Raw genomic sequence first — 26,037 nt, 5'->3', positions numbered from 1 at the left:
TGAGCAGCTGAGACTCAAGGGGTCCACACAGCAGAGTGGCTGTGTCACCACCACAGCATCAGTGCTAAGGAGCTCTCCTTCTGTCCCGTGGTTGAGTTCTGGGAAATCATTCTCTCTCCCTGTCCCCACACCCTTTGCTATGTAGCTGGGCAGGTCCTACTGGTAAGAGGTGGCATCTGCTTCCCTACACCTTGAATCTGGGCTGGCCTGGACTTGCTTTTGCCAGTGGGACATAGGAGAACTAACGTAGTGATGGTACTGAGCTGGGGCCTCAGGAAGCCTTGCAGCATCTGCTCCCACTTTTGGAGTCCTTCCCCTCTGATGGAAACCAGCTTGGGCCAGCCTGCTGGAGGATGAGACTATATGGAAGAGGCTCTGGTTGTCCTAGCAGAAGCCATCCTACAGCAGCCTATAGACAGCTGACCCCAAAATATATGGAAGATTCTGCTAAGCTCAGCAGCGCCACCTACTTGACCCACAGCTGACCATAGGTGTGTGAGAGAGCCCAGTTGAGACCAGAAGTTCCCAGTGCACCCATGGACTCATGAGCAAAGATCAATCCATATTGTTTGGAGGCAGGGAGTTTGGGGGTAGTTTGTTATTCAACCATAGCTCACTGACACAATTCCCCAAGCAGGAAAGGAGCCTGATCATCGAGCCTGGGACATGGGTTCCAGTCCTGTGCCTGTCAGTGAATTTTCACATGGGTGGGTCATGTAGCAGGCTCTGGAGCACCGTCAGGGAGTGTGGTTCTGATTCTAGCAGGCCAGGAAGAGAATGTGAGCAAGGGCTGCATGTGGGTGACCCTGGGTCTCATCCTCCTTGCAGCAGCACAAACAGACTCTTCAGAGGAGTCTTCAGAGGAGTTTGTCAGGTGGGGGAAAGAAAGGTGAGTGCTCCGGGCAGAGGAGACAGCAAAGGACAAGATGTACAGAGAAATGGGACCACAGTAATTCTGTACTGGAGATAAATAGGGTATGGTGATGAAAGAGAGGGCATGAGAACTGCTAGAACCTCGTCTGGCAGAGTGCTTACCTCCTAAGTGGCACCATTGCTACTGCTGTGCAAAAGGCTGCCAGCGTGGCAGGTGCAAGGTCACTGTGGGATAAGGAACTCGGACTTTACCTACAGGACAATGGGGAGCCATGGCTGGTGGTAGGTATGGTGTGAGTTGGTCTGGCCAGAGCTTGGAGGCTGGCTTGATAGGGTATGAGTGGAAGCAGGGAGACCTGGAGGAGGCCTTGACATTCTTTCAGATTCTCACCTGAAAGAGACAATGGTGGCCAAAGAAGGTGATGGGCAGTGAGAAAACTCATGAGATGTCCCAGGGAGAAACTGCCAGAGCTTGGTAGCCTGTTGAATGTGCCTGGTGATGGGGAGGAAGTTGATGATAGCAGTCTGCATCTGGCATGGACAGCCTGTGTGGTCCACAGCCTGAACCTTTTATCTCTATCTTCCTCAAGCCTCTATTTGAAGTGGTAGAAGGTTCAGGTGATGATGGCTCAGATGATGTGGGACAGCCCAAACTATAGCCTTCCTTCCCTTGCATCTGGGTGGTGGGGCCTTGGAGAGGTAATTTCTCTTCCCTGAGACTGGTTGTCATCTGTGAAGCAGGAGCAAGAGGCTTCCTAGGGTCTCAGGAAACATGTGTTAGACTTGCCTTGAAGTGTGCAGGGGACAGCCCCACCTCAGGTGGGAAAAGCCTCCCCAGGACTGTCCTGACCTCAGGTGGGAAAAGCTTCCCCAGGACTATCCTGACCTCAGGTGGAAAAGCCTCCCCAGGACTGTCCTGACCTTGGGTGGGAAAAGCCTCCTCGGGACTGTCCTGCCCTTGGGTGGTGAAGCCTCCCCAGAACTGTCCTGACCTCGGGTGGAAAGGACTCCCCAGGACTGTCCTGACCTTGGGTAGGAAAAGTCCCCTCAGGAATGTCCTGCCCTTGAGTGGAAAAGCCTCCCCAGGACTGTTCTGACCTTGGATGGGAAAAGCCTCCCCAGGTCTGTTCTGACCCAGGTCTTGCTGACAGGTTCCCTTGCCATTTGGCAGGGCACTCTCTGCAGAGAGGTTCAGGCACTGAACCTCAGGCCCTTTGGGAAAGCCCAGTTCCTGCTTCATGAAGCCCTGAGATAGTTTTAAACTCAAGTCCCGAGGCTGCATGTGTGTGTGTGTGTGTGTGTGTGTGTGTGTGTGTAGGAACTTTACCCCTTTAATCGCTTCCCTCAAATTATTTTGCTGCCTCCATTGGTGCACTATGTTGGTGCAAGGCCATCCCCGGGAGGCACACGTCCTGGACTGGGTTTTCTTTCTGCCAAATTTGCTGTGTGGCCTTGAGTAAAGCCCTAGCCCTCTCTGGGCCTCAGTTTCTCCAGTTCTAAAACAAGAGATGGGTCCAAGTCAGAGACTGTACCCTGGTGGCATGAAGGCCAAGTTCAGCCCACAGTCATGTTTTGTCATGGTGTTTGTCAACGTACTGAAAAGTGGGATATTTTACTTAAAAACCTGGATGTTTGTCCTTTCTTGAAAAATCAGAGGATCTGACCATGAAGAAGCCCACATTCCCATGTGGCATAATTGCCCTTGTGTTGAGCAGCTTACTTTCTGAGACTTAGTTCCTGCTAAGACCCCTAGCATCTGGGTTCTCATCACTATAGTCCTGGGCTTTCTGATGTTTTTGGTTCAGCCTCTAATGATTTTGGCCTTTGCAATGTCAGTTTAGTTGAAAAGCTACTTTAGGAATAGACTAAAGGGGCTGGTGGATACCTCTGCCCAACGCAGAACCAAACATTTATTACCATAAGCCATGTTTGAAGAATCCCGTAGTTGCAGAGAGAATAGTGATAATAATTAATAATAATATTTAGCATTCATCCATTACTTTGCAACTCAAAGTGCCATACAGTCATTACTGGGAGGGTCCTCACAACAGCCCTGTGAGGTAGGTGTTATTATTCTGATTTCACAGGTGGAGAAACTGGGGCTCAGAGCACAGCTGAGCAGGGCACCAGAGAGAGGGCAGGCCCAAGAGTTGGGAACCCACAGTGAGGGAGGACACAGGGATGACTCTTCTGAGATTGTGTTTACATAACTATCATTGAATACTCATGTGGGAGAGCTGGTCAGAATCTCCCCCATTCCCAGGTGCCAAGGAGGCCAGAAGCAGAAGGGTTGCAGGGTTGGGAAGCCATCCTGCTCATGGCAGATCTGGTAGGTTTTCCAAAGCAAAGATAAAATGTGACCTGCAGACTCCCAAGAAACTCCTCAGCTACCTATCCATAGGTGTACCTACCTCATCCACCCACCCACTTTCCTATCTATTCATCCATTCATCCACTCACTTATCTATCCATCCACCCATCAGTTTATCCCTTCATCCATCCATCTACCCATCCATCCATTTATCCATCCACCCACCCCACCTGCTTATCCATCCACACATCCACCCATTCACCTACCTACTCACACATTCATCCATCCCTCCATCCATTCACTCCATGGACCCTTCACATGCCCACTCCTCTAGACACCCAAGTAAAAGAAAAATGGAAAAAAAAATGTCCAAGAGAAGAAACCATGCAACCATCCAGTCACTTTTATTTGCCCATGCTGTGATCCAGGCTCAGTGTGGACATTGAAGAGTCAGACACAGCCTAGATACTGAGGGGCTCCCAGCAGGTGGGGCTACGGGGCTATGCTGTGGTCTCAGAGGTTTCTGGTTTTCACCCATGGGTGTGGGTAGAGTTCAGAGGTGCCATCTCTTGGTGGTTCAACACAATCACACACAATCTCTGCTGTCTGCCTCACACCACCAGCCCTCACATGCAAGCAGAGACCCTGGGGAGCAGTAGATGCAAAGGCACCCAGCTCCACGCCTGAGACCTGATCTCCCAGGCACATGGAGAGAAACAGACACTTGGGTAGCACGGAAACACACAGACACATACACACATGAGTACAGCGGAGGCACTGCAAGATGCAAAGTCACGTGACTACCCCCAAGTCCCTAAGGAGCTACAGTACACACACATACCGGAAATGCAAATGGACACGTATTACAACACCCCCAGCCTGCTGGAGGACAGTTTTCTAGGCTGAGGCTCTGGGTGTAGCTGGACCCAAAGCAAAGTGGCCTCCCCCGAACCTCTCCCTGCTTCTTGGCCTTGGGAGCAGGATATCCAGGAAGCTCCGCTGGGCCGGGCTGCTCATCGGCCCCTCACCCCACCTGCTCTGGGTCCCCTCATCTGAGGACTGCATCTCACCTTCCAGGACACACAGGCAATGGCTAGTGTCTCGGTGAGGTGCGGGGCTCCCTGAACTGGCCTCTGCTGCATAATGATGGTGAAGTCCCTGTGAGGGGCACGATGACCACCCACCACAGTGACTCATTTCGAGGCCACTACCCAGTGGCCCTGCTTGAAAGGCTTGAGCTTAACAGGCTGAGGCTGGGAATTTGCTTTCTTTCCCAGCTAACATGGATGAGATGACGCCTCAACCCCAGGCATCCAGGGGCATCTTGTGCCCACTTGGCAAACAGAACTCAAGAATCCAGCTGTGCAAGGGGCCTCGTGGGGCCTGACCCCACAACCAGGCATCGCCCCTCCTTACTCCAAAGTGAGTACCAGAATTAAGAAGAAGCACAGGCTGTGGAATGATACAGCGGACTCGATATAAATAAAATATTCATATAAAAATAGTCTCTTACAAAATATTCTCTCTTATCCGGTGGCTCACTTTCTGAAAGATGGAAACTGCTGGGAATTTATTATTATTTTTCCTCTCTCTATATATTCCAAACTGGATTTTTCTAATGGTGAAGTTTGAACAGGGGAGGGCAAAAGGATGGGAAACATACTCTGGAAAAAACATCTCCAAATGTGGACCAGCTTAAATTTCTGGATAAGTAGCAGCAAACAGAAAAAAAAAATATATATATATATGTGTGTGTGTGTGTGTGTGTGTATCTATATATGTATAAAGGATATCTGCTCTTGTACTTAAACATCTAGTGCTGCAAGGGGGGTACTTGCAAAATCAACTAGTAGAAATATCTGCATAAAGAATAGTTATGTACACTTCTACATGGCTCCTTGTCCTAGCAACAAAATCATCCCGCTAGGAAAGCAAGCAGTTCACTTTGATTGCAGAAAACGGATCCCGACGAGGTGGAAGAATTCTTTTTAATTAAATAAATTAATATTATTTTTATCAGAATAAACTGTTAAATATTGCTATGATGAGGCCCAGGGGTCCAGAGTTTCTGCTGCAAAAGGCTTCGCTCCAGCCACGGAGGGACCTGGGCTGTGTCTGGGGGAGGGTGGAGCAGCATTGGGTGTGGAACAGAATAGTTGAGGGTTCTGAGAGATTTTTTTTTCCCCCACAGATGCCTGCAGGAAACCCAGGAAAAGTACCCTCCTCAGCAGAAAAGACAAGCTCAGCATTCCTGCGGTTCCCTGTGAGGATCCAGGCAGTGACCTGCCAGGGAGCCCGCAGCTTGGAAACGGTCCGGTCCTCCCAGCAATCTGACTTGCAGTGGGAGGGTGGTGTGCACACGGGGCTCACTTGCACGTGTACATCTCCGTGCGCTCGCTGCACGTGTTGCACTTGACATAGCAGCACCAGTGGAACTTACAGTTGCACTGCCACACGCGGGCGTACTGGTGGGTGTTGTAGCCACGCCCACAGCACATGAGGTCACAGCCACTGGCCTGGGGGGCCGTCTTGTTGCAGGCGCGGCCCTGGGTGCCCACACTGCCAGTCACCGGGTCCTCCTCGCAGTAGTTGGGCGACTTCTCGATGTACACCAGGTCTGTGTCCATGGGCTTGCGGTATGACAGTGGCTTCTTGATCTTCAGGAAGGTGGGCCTCTTGTTGCGGCTGGCACGCACAGGCTCCACGTGAACGGCCTCGTTGTACTTGTCCTTGAGCACGTAGCCCAGCTCCCGAAACTGTGGCAGTGTGGTCCAGCACGTCTTGGTGGTGCACGAGCCTGACACGCCGTGGCACTTACATTCCAGCTTCATGTTCTCCTCCAGGATCTGCAGGGGAGGGTGGGGAAGAGCACAGCACAGGTCACTGCACGCCAAGGCCAAATGCAGGCCCCAGCTCCCCCTACCCCTGCCCCACCTATCTGGGTCTGGCTTTAGTTTTTTCTTTCTGGTGTAGGAAACTCAGACCTGGATTCCAGACCCTCTCACTCCAGCCTTTGTGCTGTGCAAGCCACTTCAGCCCTCTGTGCAGTAGTTTCCCCATGTGTAGAATGGGGATAATGATAGTGCCTAATTATACTCATACAATGAACTACTACACAGCAAGGAGAAAGAATGAATTGCTCACACATGCACAAAGAATGGATCTTTCAGAGCTAACGTTGGCCGGGTGCGGTGGCTCACGCCTGTAATCCCAGCACTTTGGGAGGCCGAGGCGGGTGGATCATGAGGTCAGGAGATGGAGACCATCCTGGCTAACACAGTGAAACCCCGTCTTTACTAAAAAAAAAAAAAAAAAAAAAAATTAGCCAAGCATGGTGGCGGGAGCCTGTAGTCCCAGCTACTTGGGAGGCTGAGGCAGGAGAATGGTGTGAACCTGGGAGGCGAAGCTTGCAGTAAGTCGAGATCACACCACTGCACTCCAGCCTGGGTGACAGAGCGAGACTCCGTCTAAAAAAAAGAAAAAAAAAAAGAGGTAACGTTGAGTGAAAGAAGTTGGACACCAAAGAGGACATACTTTATGATTCCATTTATATGAAGTTCAAGAATTGAATAGCAGATGCTTTTCATTTAAACTTTATTCACCTACAAAGATAGTGGACTAGAGTTGGGCCATGAGCCATATTTTGCTTACCTTTGTTTTAGAATAGCCCAGCAACAAGAGAAGGCAACATTTTACCCAGCACCCAGAGTACAGCATATTCAGGTTATTTTCAGGGTACTTTAAACAATTGTTTTTATTTCTTTCTCTCACTTTTCTTCCTTCCTTCCTTCCTCCACCCCTTTCTTCCTTTTTCAACTATAAAGAAATATCTTTGGGACTAAAGCTTCTCTTCCTTCCTCCTCCATCCTAAGACACGAATTGAGCTCCTGCTGTGTACCAGGCACAGAGATGGAGATTTCCCGGTGGGCACAGTTGCTCGGTCACCGTGTGTGAGCATTTTTATTATCGTTCATTCAGATTGTCAAATTGCTTTTGCCTGTTATATCATGAAAGAATGAATGGAGGAAGGGGTAAGTGGGTAGACATTTATTAACCCCCTGCACACACACTGGGCCCATGCTTTTATGTATGGCATCTTATTAATTCTGTGAAGCTAGTATGATTGACTACTTTTTACAGAAAAAAACCTTGAGGTTCAACTAAGTCTCAGAGCTGGCCTGTGAGACATTCTGAGGCAAGGGGCTTGGAGTTGAGGGGTGAACTGAGTGTCTGCTGGCCACTTAGTTCCCATGTGACGCTTCTTCTCTGGGTCTCAGTTTCCTTAACTCTAACATATAGTGAAGACAATTCCATCTTTTCTGAGAAAATTAGGGTGCTGGAACGGAATCAGACATGCAAAAAACACTCACTAGTCTTGCCTCTGGCCCTGAGCCTGTTCAGGATGCTGGGGATACCCAGGTGACAAGATTAAGTCCCTGTCTCTGAGGATTGGGTTCATGTTCAGGGTCCTCCTAGCCCTAAGAGCTCTGCTTCCAGGAGAGGTGATCAGTGTTTGGTCAATAGAACCACCAGGGAGGGAGAGCTATCACATTTCAACCTCAGTATCTGCAATCAAAAAAGCCAGTGATCCCTCCATCCAGAGTGTTCAGGAACAGGACTGGCGGGTTGAAGGCTCTGGTTCTAGAACACCTGGCATCACAGAGTACCTCCTGTAGGCAGCACTCTCGCAGGACCCCCACACACGCAGCCTATGCTGGATGAGCAGCCCGTTCAAATGCAGGCTACGTCCCACAGATCTGTGTCCCCAAAACAACACAGATATCCCTTTTGATTGTCAGTGAGGGGATAGTTCCCAGGTCTCCAGCCTGCCTTTCTGCCTTGGCTTAAGAAGTAGGAGAAAGAGCAAAGGCTTGGAGGTGTGATGACACAATTGGGGGCAGAGTTAGGCAGGTGTTTCTGATGCACTCAGGCCCAGTTGAGCTGGAGGCTTTGACATAGAGATACCTGGGGGATGCTCAAAATGGATTCTGACAATACTGAGTGTTGGCGAGCATATGGAGCACCTGGAGCACTCAGGCACTGCTGGAGGCATGCAGAGGTGGTACATGTATGTTAGAAACCCGTTTTCCAGTATCTAGTAAGGCTGAGGATACACATGTCTATGACTCAGACCTTCAATTTCCAAGACACATACCCTAGAGAATCACACTGTGTGTGCAAAGGAAACAGGTTCAAGAATGTCCACACAGCAATGTTCATAATCGCTCTGACCTGGGCACCATCCAGATGACCATCCACAGTGAGTGGATAAACCACAGCATGTGCATTTCAATGGAACACAATAAGGCAATGACAATGAACAGCTCTAACAAGCCACACTGACAGGGACTAACTCAGAAACACAGTGTGGAGGGACAGAAGCAAGCCAGAAATGATTTCCACAGAGTGATTTCATTTGGATCAAGGTCAAAGGCAGACAAAAGTGGATTGTATTGTTTAGGAGCCCATCCACCAATATCAAGACAAGGTTATTCCCAGGGCAGGGAGGGGCTGTGGTTGGCCAGGGGCACCCAGCGGTCTTCTGGGGGTCCTGGCAATATTCTGCTCCTTGATAGGGGTTATGGTTACATGGATCATGCTTTGTAACTATTCTTTTAAGTGAACAGGGATGCTCTGTGTACCTTTTTCACATAAGCAATATCTCAATTTATAAAAATGCAATGGATACAATCAATGGCCAACAAGCACATGAGAAGATGTTTAGTAGCACTGGTCCCCAAGAAAAGGCAAATCAAAACCACAACAACATGCTCTTTTACACTCACTAGGAGGCTAAGACAATAACAAGTGTCGGCAAGGGTATGGAGCCATCAGAACCCTCCTGCACTGCTGGCGGGCATCTGAAATGAGGCAGCCACTCTGGAAAACAGTCTGGCAGCTCCTCAGAATGTTAGACACAGAATGTGTGACTCAACAATTCCACCCCTAGGTGTATGCCCAAGAGAAATGAAAACATGTCCACAATAAAATGAGTACATGATTACTCATAGCAGTATTATTCATAACAGCTGAAAAGTGAGAGGAATAACTCCCTTAACTATTAACAGATAAGCAAAATGAGGTATACAATGGAATATTATTCAGCCATAAAAAGGAATGAAGTACTGACACATGCTACAATGTGGATGAGCCTTGAAAACATTATATGCTAAGTGAAAGTAGCCAGATGCAAAAGGCCACATATCATGTGATTCCATTTACATGCAATGCCTAGAATAGGCAGATCCATAATGACACATGGGAGATTAGTGGTTGCAGAGAAGAAGGGAAATGGGGAGTGGCAGCTAATGTGTACAGATTTCTTTATGAGATGATGAAAATAATGTAAAATTGATTGTGTAGATGGTTGCACATATCTGCGAATATATATTAAAAACCATTGAATTGCTTACTTTAAGTGGTGACACTGTATGGCATGTGAATTATACCTCAGTAAAGTGGTTTTCTTTAAAAAGGCGACGGGAAGACCCTGGAAGGTTTTCATGGGAAAGCAATACCAAGGCTTTCATGTATTTCCACATCTGTGATACTGAGGGCTACTAGTGTCCTGGATGGGGGTCGCTGCTCCTCCTGCCCCTCTTGGACCCCTGAATGTGGCCTCCCTGTTCCTCTGAGGCCATTGATGGCCTGACGCCATGGTGGTATTGAATGGGCCCTGATCAGGTGGCATCCAGCCCGCTAGCCCTGCATACTCTGCATTTTGAGAGCTGCAGTGACTGCATTATGTCCACATTAAGCCAGGCATAATCACAGCTGCCTGGACAGGGCTGGCCACCAGACAGGCACCCAGCCCTCTCTCTGAGGCAGGGGACAACATCAGAGGAAGTGTGTGAGGGACAAAGCTGCACTCTTTGCACCCTACTGCTTGAGGCCAGGCTTCTGAGCTGCCTGAGGAGACTTCTGAGCTCCCTTCCCTACTTGAAGAGCCTGGGCTCTGTGCTTCAGTGTCAGGAGGTGTGAGGGCTTTCAGGCTCAGGCTCTAAGATGACACGGCTCCATGCAGCTTCCCAGTGACTGGCATACAGCAGGTGTGCAGAAAACGACTGAAGGTAATTCACCAAGGGGGTGCATTCAAATCACTCCACAAGCAGTATGCCCCAGGTCTGAGCAATTGTCAGTTGAATGTTCAGGGTCCCACAGGCCCTGCTAGGCTAGCCAGGTATCAACCCTCCATTGCTGAATATAGGTGAAGTCGAGAGGACTCAAGGTAAAGCCATGGCAAAGGTGGGGGACAATCAAGGGGCTTGGAGCAGCTGGCAGAATGTCAGTATTTTATATTGGTGGCTGCACCATTGGGTTAAAGGTTAAAGACCAGCTGCATGAAACTGCTAGAGTTTGCCATTTTGCCATCTTGTGATGCTGAGATTTCACAATACATGAGAAAAATAAATAAGGAAGTAAATCTGTGAATCTGGTGTGTGTCCTCAGTAGGCCCTTCCAGGTGGTTTGGCCAGTGGAAGGCACTGGCAGGAAATCAGAGGGCAGGAGAAAAGTTCTGGGAGTTATTTCCCCTGCTTGCCCCCTGCTGGGCCCTTCAGGATGTCTGCACACCCCTATCACAGGTCACAGCTCTTGCTGCGAAGTCCTCTCTCTACAGCCCCTGGATTCTAGCAGTTCAGCCTTCCCTGTCTTCAGGCCTAAGGAGTAACCGCTCCCCAGGGTAGCCAGCCCCAGGGTGCTGCACCAACTCTTTGGGTTCCTTTACTTTTGTCCTCTTTTGTTAGCAAACTCTTTCTTTTTTAAAACAGCTTTACTGCAGTACAATTCACATACCATACAATTCACCTATCAAAAGTGTACAATTCAGCGGTTTTTAGTATATTCAGAGTTGTACAATTATCATTACAATCTAATTCTGGAACATTTTAGTTCCCCCCCAAAAGAAATCCCATACCCATTGCAGTCATTCCCCATTTCCCCTTTTCCCAGTCCCAGGCAGCCACTAATCTACCTGCTGTCTTTGTAGATCTGTCTGTTCTAGACAGATCTATTCTATAAATGGAATCACAGAGTATGTGGCATTTTCTGTCTCCAGCTTCCTTCCCTGAGCATAAAGTTTTCAGGGTCTGTGCATGTTGTAGCATGTGTTAGAATTCTTTTCCTTTTCATGGCTGAATAACATTCCATGGTACAGGTATGCCACATTTTGTCCACGCATCCATCGGTCATTGGACAGTGGTCTCTTTCTAAACTCTCCTTAATTTCCCAGTCTGAATGTGCCTGTGGCATCCAGCCATGACCACAGTGGATACACCTGGCTCCTCTGTGGCAGGCCCGAGCTGAGCCCCACCCTCCTGGCCTCCAGGCCCATGCTGTCTCCACAGCAGCCGCCTCCGCTTGAGCAACCTCACCCCTTCCATGCCTCTCGGCCCTGCACCTGCTGTTCCTTATCTGGAAGGCCAATCTTTACCACCATTACAGACGATGGCCCAATAATTCCCCTACTGAATATGTACCCTGCGGGGAGGCTTGTGCTTGTGCAAAATGTCAAAGAGCCTCACAGAGACCTTATCTGAAATATCCAAAGGCCAAAAGAATCTGAAGATCCACCAGTGGGGACTGGTTATGTAAATTACGGCACACCTATGAGCTGGAAAGCCCTATAGCTGCTAAAGAGAATGAGATGGCTCTTACTCACTAACCAAGGACACTGCAAGGTCCATGGTTAAGAGAGCAAAGCAAGGTGCAGAAAGGCTTGCAGCGTGGGAGCTTGTTTGTATGAGAAACAAGACTCATACACGTATGCTTGTAAGAGCACAGGGTATTTCTGGAATTATATGAGGGGAATTGGTAAGAGCGGCTGTCTCTGTGGAGGACACCAGTGCCAGGGGACCAGGTGGACAAATGGGAGTCTTACTTTTCATGGGATTATCTTTTGTAGTGTTTGATTATTCTGCCATGTCAGGAAAAAAGTCACCTCCTCACAAAGCCTTCCCTGATTGTCAGGATAGACAGTGCCTCCCTCATGGTTTCCATGGCTGGCCTGTGCTATTAGAGTCCTTGTCTCCTTAGCACTGTGATGATCTACCTATATGTCAGCATTCCCCAGGCCAATTGCCCTCCAAGGGAGGACTTGCTTCATAGCTACAAGTAGTGGTATGCTGCTCAAATTGGCTCTCAAAAAAAAAAAAAAAAAAAAACAACAACAACAAAAAGCCCTGTTATGTGGTGCTTCCCAATTTCTGAGGAATAAATTAAATGTTCCCACCATGGCTGACTTTAAGCTACCAACAGTTTAACAACTGACAAATCCCTGAATATTTAGTAGTGGGTCTTCCAGCCCATAGGAGTGGGTTCCAACACACGGCTGGCCTGGGAGAATGATTAGCGCACAGCCTCCAGCTGTCAGATCCTTCAGGGTGTGGGGCCCTGCATCTGGGGACCAAGAGAGGCAGGGGTATAAAGATCTGGCCATTTTAGCCGGAGGCAGTCCAACATAATGGGCAGGACCAAGTCCAGCACTCCCCATCAAGGCTTTGCTGGGCCAGCATCCAAGTGTGAGTCCTCCATCTGCCCAACCCTGCTCCTCCTCTTCCCCTTTATGCAGATTCCCAATAAATAGCTGGTACCTGAAACTCCATCTCAGCCTCCGCTTCCAGAGAACCCCACCGGCCACACTCCTCAGGCCCCAGGCCAGGTCATTCACCTTGAAATCCCCAGCCTTTGATGAAGAGTCTCGCATGCAAACGGTGCTGCCTCGTGTTTGCAAGGGGAACGGGACCTAGGGCGTGTCTGTCCATGTATGCATTCACTCATGCACCTGTTTTACAATGAGGACCTACTCTGTGCTATTTGGTGTCACCCCTGCTGGGCAGTTCCCAGGAAGACTGACACAAGCAGGTGCTGCTCCAGTTTTCTCTGAGCTTCTGGTCCCCACCTTCCCTGAGTTTGCAATCCTTGCCACCTCTGAGCTTGTGATTCCAAACCAGAAGTAGCTGTGGAATTAATAATTCCCCCAAGTCTAATCATACACTGGTAAGTGCTATGAAGGAGTGAAAGCGACAGAGAAGGAAACTTGAACCCATGGGACCTGCTCCTGTGTGCATCTCAAGGAAGCCTCCCCCAAGAAGGCCAGGGCTGAGCTGAAGTCAGATGACAGGAGGGATAAATTAGAATAGGCCAAACTCAGGGAGATGGGAAAAAGGCATTTCAGATTGGGAAACAGAGACAGAGAACTGGAAGAGGGAGCAGGCTTAAGGAAGAGCACATGTTGTGCACATAATGAGGACATTTCAGGCACGGTGAGTGGCCAGAAAGAGGGGCATCTGGGGAGTAGAAGGGTCTTTTGGTGCTACTGAAATCTGACTCCAGTTAGCTCAGGCATCTACAGAGGATAATGTGAGTGAAGTGCCAGGCAGACTTCAGTCCCTTCCACAGAATAAAACAAGTGGCTGAAACCAGCCAGAAGGCTGAACGTCTACAATTTTTGATATCTAAAAAATTGATTGCAAAATCATAGTATGGGAGAGACTGAGAAAGATTGAAATTGACCACAAGTTCAATATAAGCTAAGAGGCTACTGAAAAGCCAACACTCTGGGGCCATATTAACTAAGGCCTAATGCCCACAATAAAGGAGGGGATGGTCTTGCTATACAGTTTTCAGAACTGGACTGTGCCTCAGCAGATGGAAAGAAACAGAGCATGTCTAGAGGAGAGGGCTGGAGGACCCACAGTGAATGAGCTGGAGCTGCTCAGCCTGGAGAAGGTAGTTTCTGGGATCCCTAGTCACTACTCCGCAGGGTCTGCAGGCCTGACCCAGGACAGAGTGAGCAGGAAGGAGTGTGTATCCAGAGGGCAGAGCTGGGACCCCCGTTGATGGCAGGAGTCACAGAGCAGTAGATTCCTGCTCAGTGAGAGGCCAACCTCCCCAACAAGGCTCACCAGGGCTCAAGAGGATTGCTGGTGAGGTAATGAGCTCCCTGTCCTGGAATGTGTGTAAGCAGCAGCTGAGGTCTGTAAAGGGGATTCCTGCACCAGGTTGGGTGGGGCTGCAAACCAGAGCCTTCTCTGCCTCCCAGCCATGCCCCAAACCTGTCTGGAGCAGCAGGAAGGATTTTCTGCACCACTGGAGGGAGAAAAATCAATCTCTTTTGACAGGTCCCCAGGAAGTGCCAACAATGTACCAGGTGCTGCCCAGAGCCCGGAATTACTCAGGGTGGGGTTCTCAGGCCTGGGAGGGGACTGGGGAGAAACTTGGCTCCAGAAAATTTCTTGATTCATAATGCCAAATAGATACTATCAAATTTGGTGCTTCTGGTCCTGTCCCAGACACTCGGGCTGCCCAGGGGACCTGGGGGTGAACTTCCTGGAAGAAGGAAGGATTCTTGGGAGGGGAGGTCAGACAGCAACCTTTGGCTCCCACAGGGTCCATGCCACATGGTGTTCCTATGACTGGAAGTGTCTGCCACCCTCCATAGCATTCTGAGGGGCATCCAATTTTAAAAACCAAAGGCTTCCCAGCATTGAACACACTGCTCACTGTCATCCCTGCCCCCAGCACTCATGGCAGGCACCCTAAAGCACTGGGTGCTCCAGGATCGATCCTGCGCTGCCCTACTCCAGGAATGTGTCCCCATTCATCTCTGCAGGCCCAGCCCAACCCAGCCCTCTACAGCCCTCCACAGTGCCACCTCCTCCGCAGAGCGGCCTGTCCCAGCCCCACCCGACCCCAGCACCTGACGTCTTTATCTTGGTGCCTTATTTTCTAGCAAGACCAGTGGGACCTTGGAGCTTTGCAAACAGTAACTCCTCAGTGAGGCCTTCCCTCTCCCCTAAACCGAAGTAACCCCACTAGTCATTGCTAAGGATGGGTGACTCAGACAAGTCAGGGCCAAACTGAAGTGAGTCCTGGGGATTCTGCACACACAAAAGACAAGAGCTACTGGTTATCTCCCACTAGATATGAACAGGAGGGAATGCAGGGGCCAGAGCTGTGGACAGGCATCTTACAACTACATGGGGCAGAGAATAGCATCAACTAGGAAAGCAGAGCTGAGAAATAGAGAGGCGGCAAGGAAGGGGTGCAAGGCTGGGTCCTGGGAATATCATTTGCACCCTGGATCAAGCCAGACCTGAATTCATTAACCCAAGACCACTGTGTTCCAGGAACTAATGAATACCCTTTGTTCTTAAGCAAGCTTTAGTTGGGTTTCTATCCATTACAGCTTAAAGTACCCTAACTGGAATAGAAATCCTTTCATCTGGGTGGTGGAGGTGCCTTTTGTAAAGCAGATAGCCAGCCCCTAGTTGATGGGTTTTAAGCCACACATGGCATGGCGCAGGTCTGGGGAGCCAAGGACTGGTTTGCCTAAAAAGGTATTTGGAAGGCCAGAACCTTGAGGGCTGGAGCTCAAGACTCTGGGTTCGCTGAATATCTGCTGCTTCCTCCCCTCTGGAACCCCTCTGAGGTTGGCCAGCCTGGTTCCTCTGAAGGGAGTGGTCAGTTATGGACTACTTATACCTCAGGTTATGAGCGGTGACCTGGGCAATCAGAATCAGTCTTCAGGAAAGCATGATGTGGCCAAAGGCAGCCTGAAGCAGAAGGGCAGGCACTGTGGCAGAGTCAGGTCACCCAAGAAGTTCAATCCAAATCCCACTCCTGCCACCACATGCTGGTGATGGCAGAAATGGCCCAAGAGAACATGGCACACTCTCTGGCTCTCCATTTCCTCATTGCTGCTGGCCTACCTCTGGACACGGAGACCGAAAACACAACACATCGCCTGAAAAAAACAGAGACCCGGAAGAGCAACTTCTCCCTTTCTATCTTTGGATGCTGTGATGTAAAAGTGTGATTCCTGGAGCTTAGGCAGCCATCTTGTGGCCATTAGGCAAGACCTAAGAGGCTGACAAGTGACAATGGCAGAATGGAAGGATGAAAAGAGCTGGGGCCCAAGAGAAGACTGTTGAGCCTCTGAAAGAAACCACATCCAGATTTTTATTTTGCAGGAAAAAAAAAAAAAAAAAACTCCTATCATCAATACCACTTTTGGTAATAGTAAGGCATTCTGTTACTTGCAACCTAATGCATCCTAAGAGATTTGTCCCTTGTTGTAAAGTAGGAACAAGTCCTCTCAAAGGGAACAGTGGGGATTAAATAGGAGAAGGCTTTTTGAGACCTGGTACCATGTATCTCACAGAACTGGCACCCAGCCTGTGGGAACTTTTCTCATTTTGAGCAGCAGATCCTGGGATAAGCGCGCACAGGGCTGGAAGGGCAGGGCAGGGAGAATGGCGCTGTGGGGCGGAAGGAGCCGTCGGATGGAGGTCCTGCTTCTGTCTGTACGCTGCTGTGTGCCTGCAGGCAAGTCCCTTTCCTTCTCTGAGTCTCAGTTTTCCCTACCAATGAAGGCACCACAGGGGGATCTCGGAGAGAAAAGATGGGGACACAGAGAAGCAGGTTGGCTGAGGTTGTCCACACTCTCCCAGATGTCCCTGGGGTGAAAATCCATTTCTGTGCAGTGCAGCAGCTGCAGAGATGCAAAGAAGTCACCATTTCCCCCAGAGGTCATTTGGAGTTCCTGAGAGCCCCGCTGTTGAAGCCTCGGCCCTTCATCCTTTCTCCTGCCTTCTCCCACACCCAGGTCAACTCACCCCAGAACCCCTGTCCTATTGCAAACACCCTCCCAGCACCAGAAGCATGTCTGTGCTGCTGCCGCCTGACATGGCAACCCCAGCGCATCTTTAAGCAGCCCCTGCAATGGCTGCCTTTGTTCTCCCCTCACATGATGTGCTCCTGGTCCCCGCAGCGTCTTCTCCCATCCACACTGCTGGTACTGCTGTCTCCCATGCTCAGACCCCAGCCACCCTCCCCCCAGCAGGAGGCTCCTTCCTGAACCTTCTCCAAAAAGATCCAAGCCAGCTGGATCATGTGGTAAAGGTGGGCCCTGGTCAAAAAGATGCACAGAAAGCAGGTAGGAGCTTTGCTGGGTGTGGAGGCCCCTCGCTCTCAGGCTGGGGGACTGATGGCTTAGTTTTCACAGAAAGCCATGTCAGATCCAGAGACTTGAGGCAGGGGATGGTCACCAAGTTCCGCTGGCTTCCTCTCCTGTGCCCCATGCCCCATCTGTTCATGTTTCTTGTCTCCAAGCACCCACCCTGCACCAACCAAGTGAAACACGGGTCCATCACCCTCTGTGTGTGGTGGAAGGTGTCCCTGGCTGCTGCTCACCCCTGCTCTGCCCCGGAAGGCTGAGCTGTGTCCCTCCTTGCTCTCCAGCTTTCCAATGGGGGATCCCACAGGGACTGGAGGGCAGGAGAAAATACAGTCTGGACTTTTACACTCTGGACTCCCTGTCCGTGGACCACATGGCGGCTGTGACTATCTACTTAGAACCACAGCACCTGCCAGGAGGCCCCTTTCCCCAAGCCACGCTTTCTCCACTAACACTGCCCTCCAGGGCAGTCAGAGCTCCCCACTGTTGCCAGCCCTAAGGCCTTTTCAGGATTCCCTAAATCCTGCCCACATCCCTGTAGTCATTCCTTACCTAAACTTTCCTCTGTTACCCCTGACTACACCATCTCCCAGACTCTGGCGGGCACACTGGGTAAGTGAGTCCCTCCTTGAGCCCCAGCTTTGTCTCCTCATGACATGGGCTCAATGGAACACACCTGGTAGTGCAGCATCTGGGTTAAATGACCGAAGGTGGAGTTCCACGGAAGGAGGCACTCGTAATCACCGCTGTGATTATGTAGGATTGTGCTATTGTTCAAGGCTCTGCAGGCAATGTTGGTGTTGGTGTCAGGATCAGCGTGAGGACAGTTTCTCGGCCTAGGGCTCAATGCTGGCCTCAAGTCCTAGCTTCTCAGTATCATTTCTTCCTATGTGTATGCCTGAACCTCTCAGCATACACATAGGAAGCAGCACAAGGGCAGGATCCATGCCCACCTCTAATAAAAGCCGCTGCTTCTGAGGTAGCTGCGGTGTCCAGTGCCTGACACAAATGCACACAGAAACCTTATGAGGAAGGTTGACCATCATCAGCCCATTTCACAGATAAGCAGACTGGGGAGCCAAGGGGTGGCAGTGCTGGCCACAATCACATGGTCAGGAAGCGTGGAACTGGTATTGGAATCCAGCGGTCTGGCTCTAGAGCTGTGATACGGCAGAACAGAAGGAAGGTGGGTGGGCTAGGATGGCCTTGTCCCCTCAGCGATGGTCACCTGGGCTGGATTGTATAGTGGACACTGTCGCATGCCACCGGGATCTGTCCTTCAGGACCAGACACTCCCTCTGCAGCTGCTGGGAGTGTTGCTGTGGATGGCTAGCAGCTGAGTTCCTTCCTAGGCACTGCCCTCCCCTGATGGGAGCTGTCTCACCTAAGGCCACTCCCCCTCCCTGGGCAGTCCTCCAGCCAAAGACTGGTTGGTGCTGGGTACAAAGGCCCATCTCCCTGCCTCCATGGGGCTAACCCAGCTCCAGGTTTCTCATGGGACCAGCATAAGTCCCTATGGCTGCTGCATCACTGGCCAACTTCTCTCAATGCCCAGGGCTGCCTTCTTCACTGCCTTATAGGTGTATCTCCCCAGAGTCCTGCCCAGGACCCATCCTGCTAGCTAATGTCCAAACCAGGGACCCTTTCCAAGGCACTGAATGAAGACAATGTGGAGGTCAGTGGGTAGGCAGCCTTGGACCCCCCACCCCGGGAGACAATGAGTGTGGATATCCACACCAGAATAGGTGTTACAGGCTCCCATCCAGAGCTGCCGCTACTTGCTTCCCTCCTGTTCCTGCTCCTGCTTCTCCTGCTCCTGATGATGTTCCTCCTCCTCCTCCTCCTCCTCCTCCTCCTCAGGCTCCTCCTGCTCCCCCTCCTCCTCAGGATCCTCCTGCTCTTCCTCCTGCTCCTCCTTCTCCTTCTCAAGCTCTTCCTGCTCCTCCTTCTCCCCCTCCTCCTTCTCTTGCTCCCCTCCTCCTGCTCCTCCTCTTCCTCTGCAGGCTCCTCCTCCTCCACAGACTTCTCCTTCTTCCCAAGATTCTCCTGTTCTTCCTCCTTCTGCTCCTCATCCTCCACAGACTCCTCCAACTCTTCCTCCTTCAGAGGCTCCTCCTCCTTCTCAAGCTCCTCCTTCTTCCCAAGCTTCTCCTACTCTTCCTCCTCCTCCTCCTCCTCAGGCTCCTCCTACTCTTTTTCCTGCTCCTCCTCCTCCTTCTCAGTCTCCTCCTGCTCCTCCTCTCCCTCCCCATGTCGATCCATCTTAGCAGAAAGCTGCATTTCAGCCAGCTGCAGCTGTATACCTCTGGGCAACTCAGATGAAAGAGCAGAAAAAAACGCTTTTTTTTTCTGTAAACATTTGAGGTATTTTCTTTTTGGTGCATTCTTTAAGTCATTCTGGATGCACTGATTTCAAGCAAATATTCCTGCCTGACATGGAGGGGATGGCAGGGAAAAGATGCACCCCACAGGACAGGCCCCCTGGAATGCAGCCTGGGAGGTGCAGGAAGAGAGGTTTCCACTCAAACCAGAGAGAAGTTTCCTGGTCTACATTGGGGGCCTTCTGAAACTCAGTGTTTGCCAGGTTACAACTGCTCAAATGCTCTCTACGGCTCCTGAGGTTAAAGCCCAGATTCCTCTGCCTGGCTTTCAAGGCCCTCCACGAACTGGTCTCTGCCCAACTTTGCAGTATTGTAGGACCCCAAGAACTGTGGACACACAGCCCCTCACCCCAGACTCATCCCTTTCTAGGCTCCTACCCCCTACCCCAAGTAACCTGTGCAGCCTGCACACAGCCACTCCTCACCATGTGCTTACACACACACAACCTCCCCAGGCACGGCCCCATGCAACCCCCCATAGGCTCACACCTTCATACTCATCAGCACACTCAAAGCACACACTCACACACTCCCTCACACGTATGCATGACCCACATGCTCACACACAGGTGCCTCTCATGCTGTCCATTCCTACACAACATATGCATAGATAGCCCTTCACACACAGTCCTGCCCACATACTTCCCGGCACACAAGCTCACACACACACACCCTCAACCATGGAGGGAGCCCATACGGTGGTGGCTAGCAGATGGACCCACTGCACACTGGCACAGGGGGCCAGGGGTCAGGCCTCAGCTTTGCTCCCCTGTAAATTGCGGCATTTAAAGTAGCAAACCCATTGAGAGGTGGAATAGTCGAACCCCACACAGTGCAGCCTCTCCGAGATGCATTCTGGATGCCTCTCTCTCATAAGCGACCTTCCTGCAGGCTGCTAGGTTGACTACGGGGCAGGGGTTGCCTTGGGCAGGCCTGGCCCAGAGTGTAGGTTAGTGGGAACTGTGGCCTGTGACCTGGGGTGAGGCAATCAGGTGACCCCAACCACAGCATGAGGGGCAGGGAGGCTGACAGTGGGGACATGGAGCCACTGAACCTATGTGCTTCTCCCTACTGCTGGAGTACCATGAAATGGCCTTGGCAATCAGTCATTCATTCACTTATTCATTCATTCACTCATTCATCTTTCCACTACATGCTAACTTAATCCATTCCCTGGCCAGGAGCTGAGGTTGGTGGCCAGGTGGGCAGAAAGAGGCAAGCCCTCGACTCCCTTGAAGCTTAGGCTCTGGAGGGGGAGGTGGCTGTGCTGTCAAGTGTCACACCGGCACGAGGCTGATACCAGCGTCCACCAATGGTGGCTCTGAAGGTGGCTCCCGCTCCTGTGGTCACAGCTCCCAGAATTTCCCCCACAGCCTGGCTGGAAAATGTTTTTTAAAACAATTTGAGAAATCAGAATCAGGCAGGGTATTAGACAGCATTGAGCAATTATTTATTTTGCTCAGGGTGATAATGGTACCATGGTTATGTTTTTTTAGAAGTCCCTATTGATTTGAGATACACGGTCATGTGTGTGTGGAATAACACGTTGTCTAGGGTTTTCCTTAAACTCTTCCAGTTGTGGGGATCTGAGAAGAGAAAACGAGGTAGAGGACTTGGACCACAAGCTGGGGTTGCTGATGCTGGGTGTCGGGTGCATGCTAGGGGTTGGGTGTATGCTGGGGGTTGGGTGCACACTGGAGGTCAGGGGAACGCTGTGGGTCAGGTGCATGCTGTGGGTTGGGTGCTGGCTGGGAGTCGGGTGCATGGGGCTCCTTTTACTGTTCTCTCTCCATCTGTCCTCCAGGCATCCCCTGCTGCGTCTTTGACCTCATCTCCTATGCCCTCATTCACTCCATGCTCATCACAGTGGGTTCCTTGCTATTCCTCCAGCACCCCAGGCATGCTCCTGCCTCAGGGCCTTGGTACCTGCTGCCCCTCTGCCTTGGGGTACTCTTCCCCAGTCTCCACATGGCTCCCTTCCTCAGTGCTTCTAGCCTTTGCTCAAATCTCACCTTCCCTATGAGGTTCTCCCTGACTTTTGCCCTGGTCTTTCCCACCCCTGCCCTGGCTTGTTTTGCTCCTTAGCTTGCGTCAAATGTGACACAGCACACATTTTAGTTGTTGTGTTTATCATGTCTCCCTCTAGAATGTAAACTGCCCAGGGGCAAGGACCTGGTCTGTCCATCCCGTGTGGTGTCCCCAGCAGCTAGACCAGTGCCAGGAACAAAGCTGGTGCTCAGTAAATACTTGCAAATGAATGAGAGCAGTAAGAAAGAAAGTGACTGGAGTGATGAGGTGAGGAAGTAACCTTGAGCTGAGAACCAGACATTGAAGAGGAGTCGATGAGACAAAAAGGGAGGAAAGGGCAGGCCAGGCAGAGGGAAGAGCATGGGCAAAGGCCGAGGGCAGAAGGAAGCAGGGAGCAGTCAGGAAACAGGAAGGAGGGCAGTGGGCCAGGCTGGAGGGCCGGCGGGGTCTTTGTCCTGATGGTTCTCGCTGGGGTCAGAGGAGTACATGCGGAATGGTACTGGAGAAGCTCTCCCAGGCATCCACGCAGAGGACAGGCTAGTGACCTGAGCAGGAAGTTCCTGCAATGCAGGAAGATGCAGGGTGGAGGCTCAGTCAGGCAGAACCAGAGAGAGAACGGGGAAGCACGCAGAAACCAGAGGACCGCCCGCCTGGCTAGTTCCCAGGGCAAGACCCCTGTGAACCCCTTTGGTGGTAAATCAGCTACAAACTGTGCAACTGATGAGGACCAAGCCAGCATCCACAGCTCCTGCTGATCGGCCTGGCCAGAGCCAGCCCCATGAGGACGCAGAGCAATGGGACACAGAGGTAGAGGACCCAGAGCGCAGGCCCCTCCATCAGTCCAGACCCTCCTCTCCTGGCCAGAGACCTGGGCTCTGTCAGGGACAACCCCAAAGATGGTGGACTTCAAAGAGGAATGGGACCTCCCCACGAGGCTGGGGGAATAGTAACACCAGAAACACACACACACAGACTTGTCCACGAATGTCAATAACAGCATTATTCATAATAACTAAAAGGTGAAACAACTCAAATGTCCATCAATGGATGAATGGGTAAACACATGGTTGTCTTTCCATACAATGGAATATTATTCAGCCATAAAAAGGAATGAAGTACTGACACATGCTGCAACATGGGTGAACCTTGAAGACATTATCCTGAGTGAAAGACACTGCACACAAAAGACCACAGTGTGTATGCTTCCAGATATATGCAATGTCCAGAACAGGAAATCCATAGAGACAGAAAGCAGAGGAGTGGCTGCCAGGGGCTGGGAGAGAGGGAATGAGGAGTGACTACTAGTGGGCACAGGGTTTCTTTGACGGGTGCTGAGAAGTTTCAAAATTGATTGTGGTGATGGTTGCACAACTGTGAATACCCTAAAAACCATGGACTTGTACACTCTAAGAGGATGGATTGTACGGCATGAGAATTGTATCTCAGTAAAGCTGTTTTTTTGTTTGTTTGTTTGTTTGTTGTGTGTTTTTTTTTAAAAAGACCAGAGATCCCATTGGGCCAGTGTCCCTAGGATCTTGGGCCATGGAACACAGCTGCTTGTGCAATGACAGGGGCATCAGCCCTTGTGTGGGCATGCAGGGCTCAGCCCTGGCCTCCGGATAGGCACAGCAGAATCCGCACGCTCTCCCCAGGCTCCGCTGCAGAGTCCCAGGCTTTCAGAATCTGCTGATGCCTGGACTCCACCCCCAGAGGTTAGGATTTCACTGGTCTCAGGTGTGGCCAGGTGTCTGCTATTTTCAAAAGCTCCTCGGGATTCTCACATGTGGCCAGGGGTGGAGAGCCTTGGTCATGTCCTCCATCCACTCTGGCCTTCCTGAACCCTCCAGTGGAACCTCCCACTGCCGGGCCTATGCTGGGTGCCAGTAAAGTGAGGGTGGCTGGACAAAGTCTCTGTCTTCAAGAAAAACCCAGGTAGTCAGGGAGACAGCCAGACCAGTAGAAGGAAGACTGGTCCAAAATAAAGACCTGTATGTACTGCCATGGGGCCCATGAGCAGTTGGAGGTGACCCGTGGGGTTTGAAGGATGAAGAGGAGTTCACCACTGGAAATTCGAGGGCAGGGTGTCACCCGCGCCTGAGCAGGAGTGCAATGCCCTGGGGCTGGAAAAACCAAGGGAGAGGGTGTGGGTGCAGAAGAGAAGCTTGGTGCAGCAGTGACAGCCCCAGGTAGGAAAGGAAGGCAAGTTGGGACCTGAAGGGAGGCCTGGATGGAACTGCCATGAGACTGAGTGCTGAGAGCCAGGGGCCTTGCTCCTCCTGGCTGGAGCCCAGCACACTGCAAGGCATTACTGGGGGTGTCTGGTTGTGGGGGTGTGGGCAGTTACCAGAGGCCAAGTGGTAGCCTCTGATGAGAATGCCATCCTCTGCTCTGTCCTCTGAGGCCCCAGTGCACCCACTGCCTCTCAGCCCTGTCAAAACCCTTCTGTGAACACTAAATGTCAGGTATTCCAGGACCACACCAAGCCCATTCCTGCCCCAGGACTCCACAGCGGCTGATCCTTCTGCCTGTGACACCCTTCCTCCAGTTCCTCAGCTCTGGCTCAGCAACATAAAGCCACCCTGGATGGCCCCCTCTCCACAATGCCCCACGTCAGCCCCTCTCACATCACCCTGTCTCACATCCCACCGGCCACTCGGAGTACTTCGGGATGACTTGCTTGCTCTCCCGCTTCCCTCCTGAATGTCAGCTCCAGAAACACAGAGCCCCCATCTGCTGTATTCAGGAGCATCTAGAGGAGGTCTGCCTCTTGGGAGACACCCAGAAAGCATTTTCTGAGTGAATGAATGAATGAATGAATGAATGAATGAATAAATTCACCCTTGCTCAGGAGTCTAGATAGCCATTCTTTCATGGTGGGTTCTTGTAGAAGAGGCCCTGACTTAGTCCACACAAGATCAAGGCTGAAGCATCCCGGAGAGTCTCTGGGGCAGGGACACAGGTGGTGATGCTCCGGAACATGGAGGAAGGACCCAGGAGCCGGGTCACACCTGGCTGAACATCCTCTGTGCCCTTGGTCACCTCCATCTGAGCTGCCTGGGTCCCAGCAAGGCCCTTGACCACCTCCATCTGAGCTTCCTGGGCCCCAGCAAGGCCCTGCCCAGGTGGCCAGCTGCCAAAGAAGCCCTATGAACCTCCCATCCCATACAGGAGCTCCCTGAGACACGAGGAGCAGCTCTGGCCTCTCCTGACTTGTGTTGGTGTCCAGCATGCAGGAGCTGGTGTCCAGGAGGCTGGACTGGCCTGAACCAAGGTTCCACACTGCCCTGCAACAGCCCTGGGATGTGTGTGCAAAGACACCAGCTCTGAGATATTCTGTTCCCACCCCTGGTGGGGTAGAGGTTTTCCAGTCGGGCAAATGGAAATACACCCCGGTTATCTCTATGCTTCTGCAGTTCCCAGCTGAGGATGCAGAGGGGCCTCTTGCCCTGAGCAGAGTGGGTGGGGGGCATGATAAGCCAACTGGCTTAGGGAGTAAAGTTGGGTCTCCCCAGCTAGTCTCAAGGGGCAACTCTCAGCTCGGATTCCGTAGCTATGGAGTGGACTTTCCAGAAAGTAGCGAGCTCCCTATCACCAGGGTATTCAAGCTGGATTTAGATCTGCACCCTCCAAAACGGGAGCCACGAGCCATATGAGTGCTTGAACTGTGGCTAGTCTGAGTTGAGATGTGCTGTAAGTGTAAAACAAACGCCAGACTTCAAAGACTTAGTATAGAAAAATTAAAAAGTATTTGTATATTGATTACATATTGAAATGATATGTAATCAATATCAGATAGATATTTGGGATATCTTAGATGAAATAAAATATCTTATTAAATTTAATGTCACCTCCTTTCACTTTTTTGATGTGGCAACTAGCAAATGTCATATGACCCATGTGGTTGGTATTATATTTCTACTGGATGGTGCTGGTTGAAATCCTTGCTGCTCAAAGTGCGGTTCCTGGACCAGCACCATCCACATCACCTGGAAACTTGTTGGAAATGCAGAATCTCAAGCCCCACCCCAGACCCACACATGGAATCAGCAGCTACATTTCCACACACTCCCCAGGTGAATTTTGAGAAGCTCTGAAGAGCCTGAGGCTGGGGGTCTCAGAGGGGAGCCCAGATAGGGGGTGGGAGCACATGGCCTGAAGCCCAGCCCCTATCAGGCGAAATATTAAGTCACTGATGCCTTTCCCTTAGTTATACCCTCAGCCCATGGTGTCCTTTAAATCTAACCCTCACCAGGAAGTGCACACGGACTTTAAGGAGAAGAGGGCAACTTTGCAAGGGATTCCGCTCTGTGGCTTAGCAATGAATGCTATCAGGGAATACACCAGGAGCTGGTCCCCTGTGACTTTTTAAAGCCTGAGAAATGATCTCAGAAAACAACTGAAAAATACATCTGTGTGTTTTAAAAACAAACAAACAAAACTTAACCGACCCCTTCCCCACTCCATCACCAAATTCCTCCTTCTTTTTC

The 26,037-nt window shown here is 51.0% G+C and overlaps 1 protein-coding gene across 1 annotated transcript in view; it reads right to left on the bottom strand.

Moving 5' to 3' along the window:
- Positions 1–4,955: 4,955 nt before the first annotated feature.
- The window catches only part of WNT7A (Wnt family member 7A), a 63,455-nt gene continuing 42,373 nt past the window's right edge, over positions 4,956–26,037 (bottom strand). Inside the window, exon 5 of the mRNA XM_017896212.1 lies at positions 4,956–6,030. Coding sequence (XP_017751701.1) covers positions 5,551–6,030 — 480 coding nt within the window. The 3' untranslated portion in view covers positions 4,956–5,550. The remainder of the gene's footprint in view (positions 6,031–26,037) is intronic.

Source organism: Rhinopithecus bieti, unplaced genomic scaffold (assembly GCF_001698545.2).
Source record: "Rhinopithecus bieti isolate Rb0 unplaced genomic scaffold, ASM169854v2 scaffold_26131, whole genome shotgun sequence".
Taxonomy (NCBI): Eukaryota; Metazoa; Chordata; class Mammalia; order Primates; family Cercopithecidae; genus Rhinopithecus; species Rhinopithecus bieti.
The sequence above is the reverse complement of the archived record's forward strand: the minus strand, read 5'-3'. Positions and strand labels throughout refer to the sequence as shown.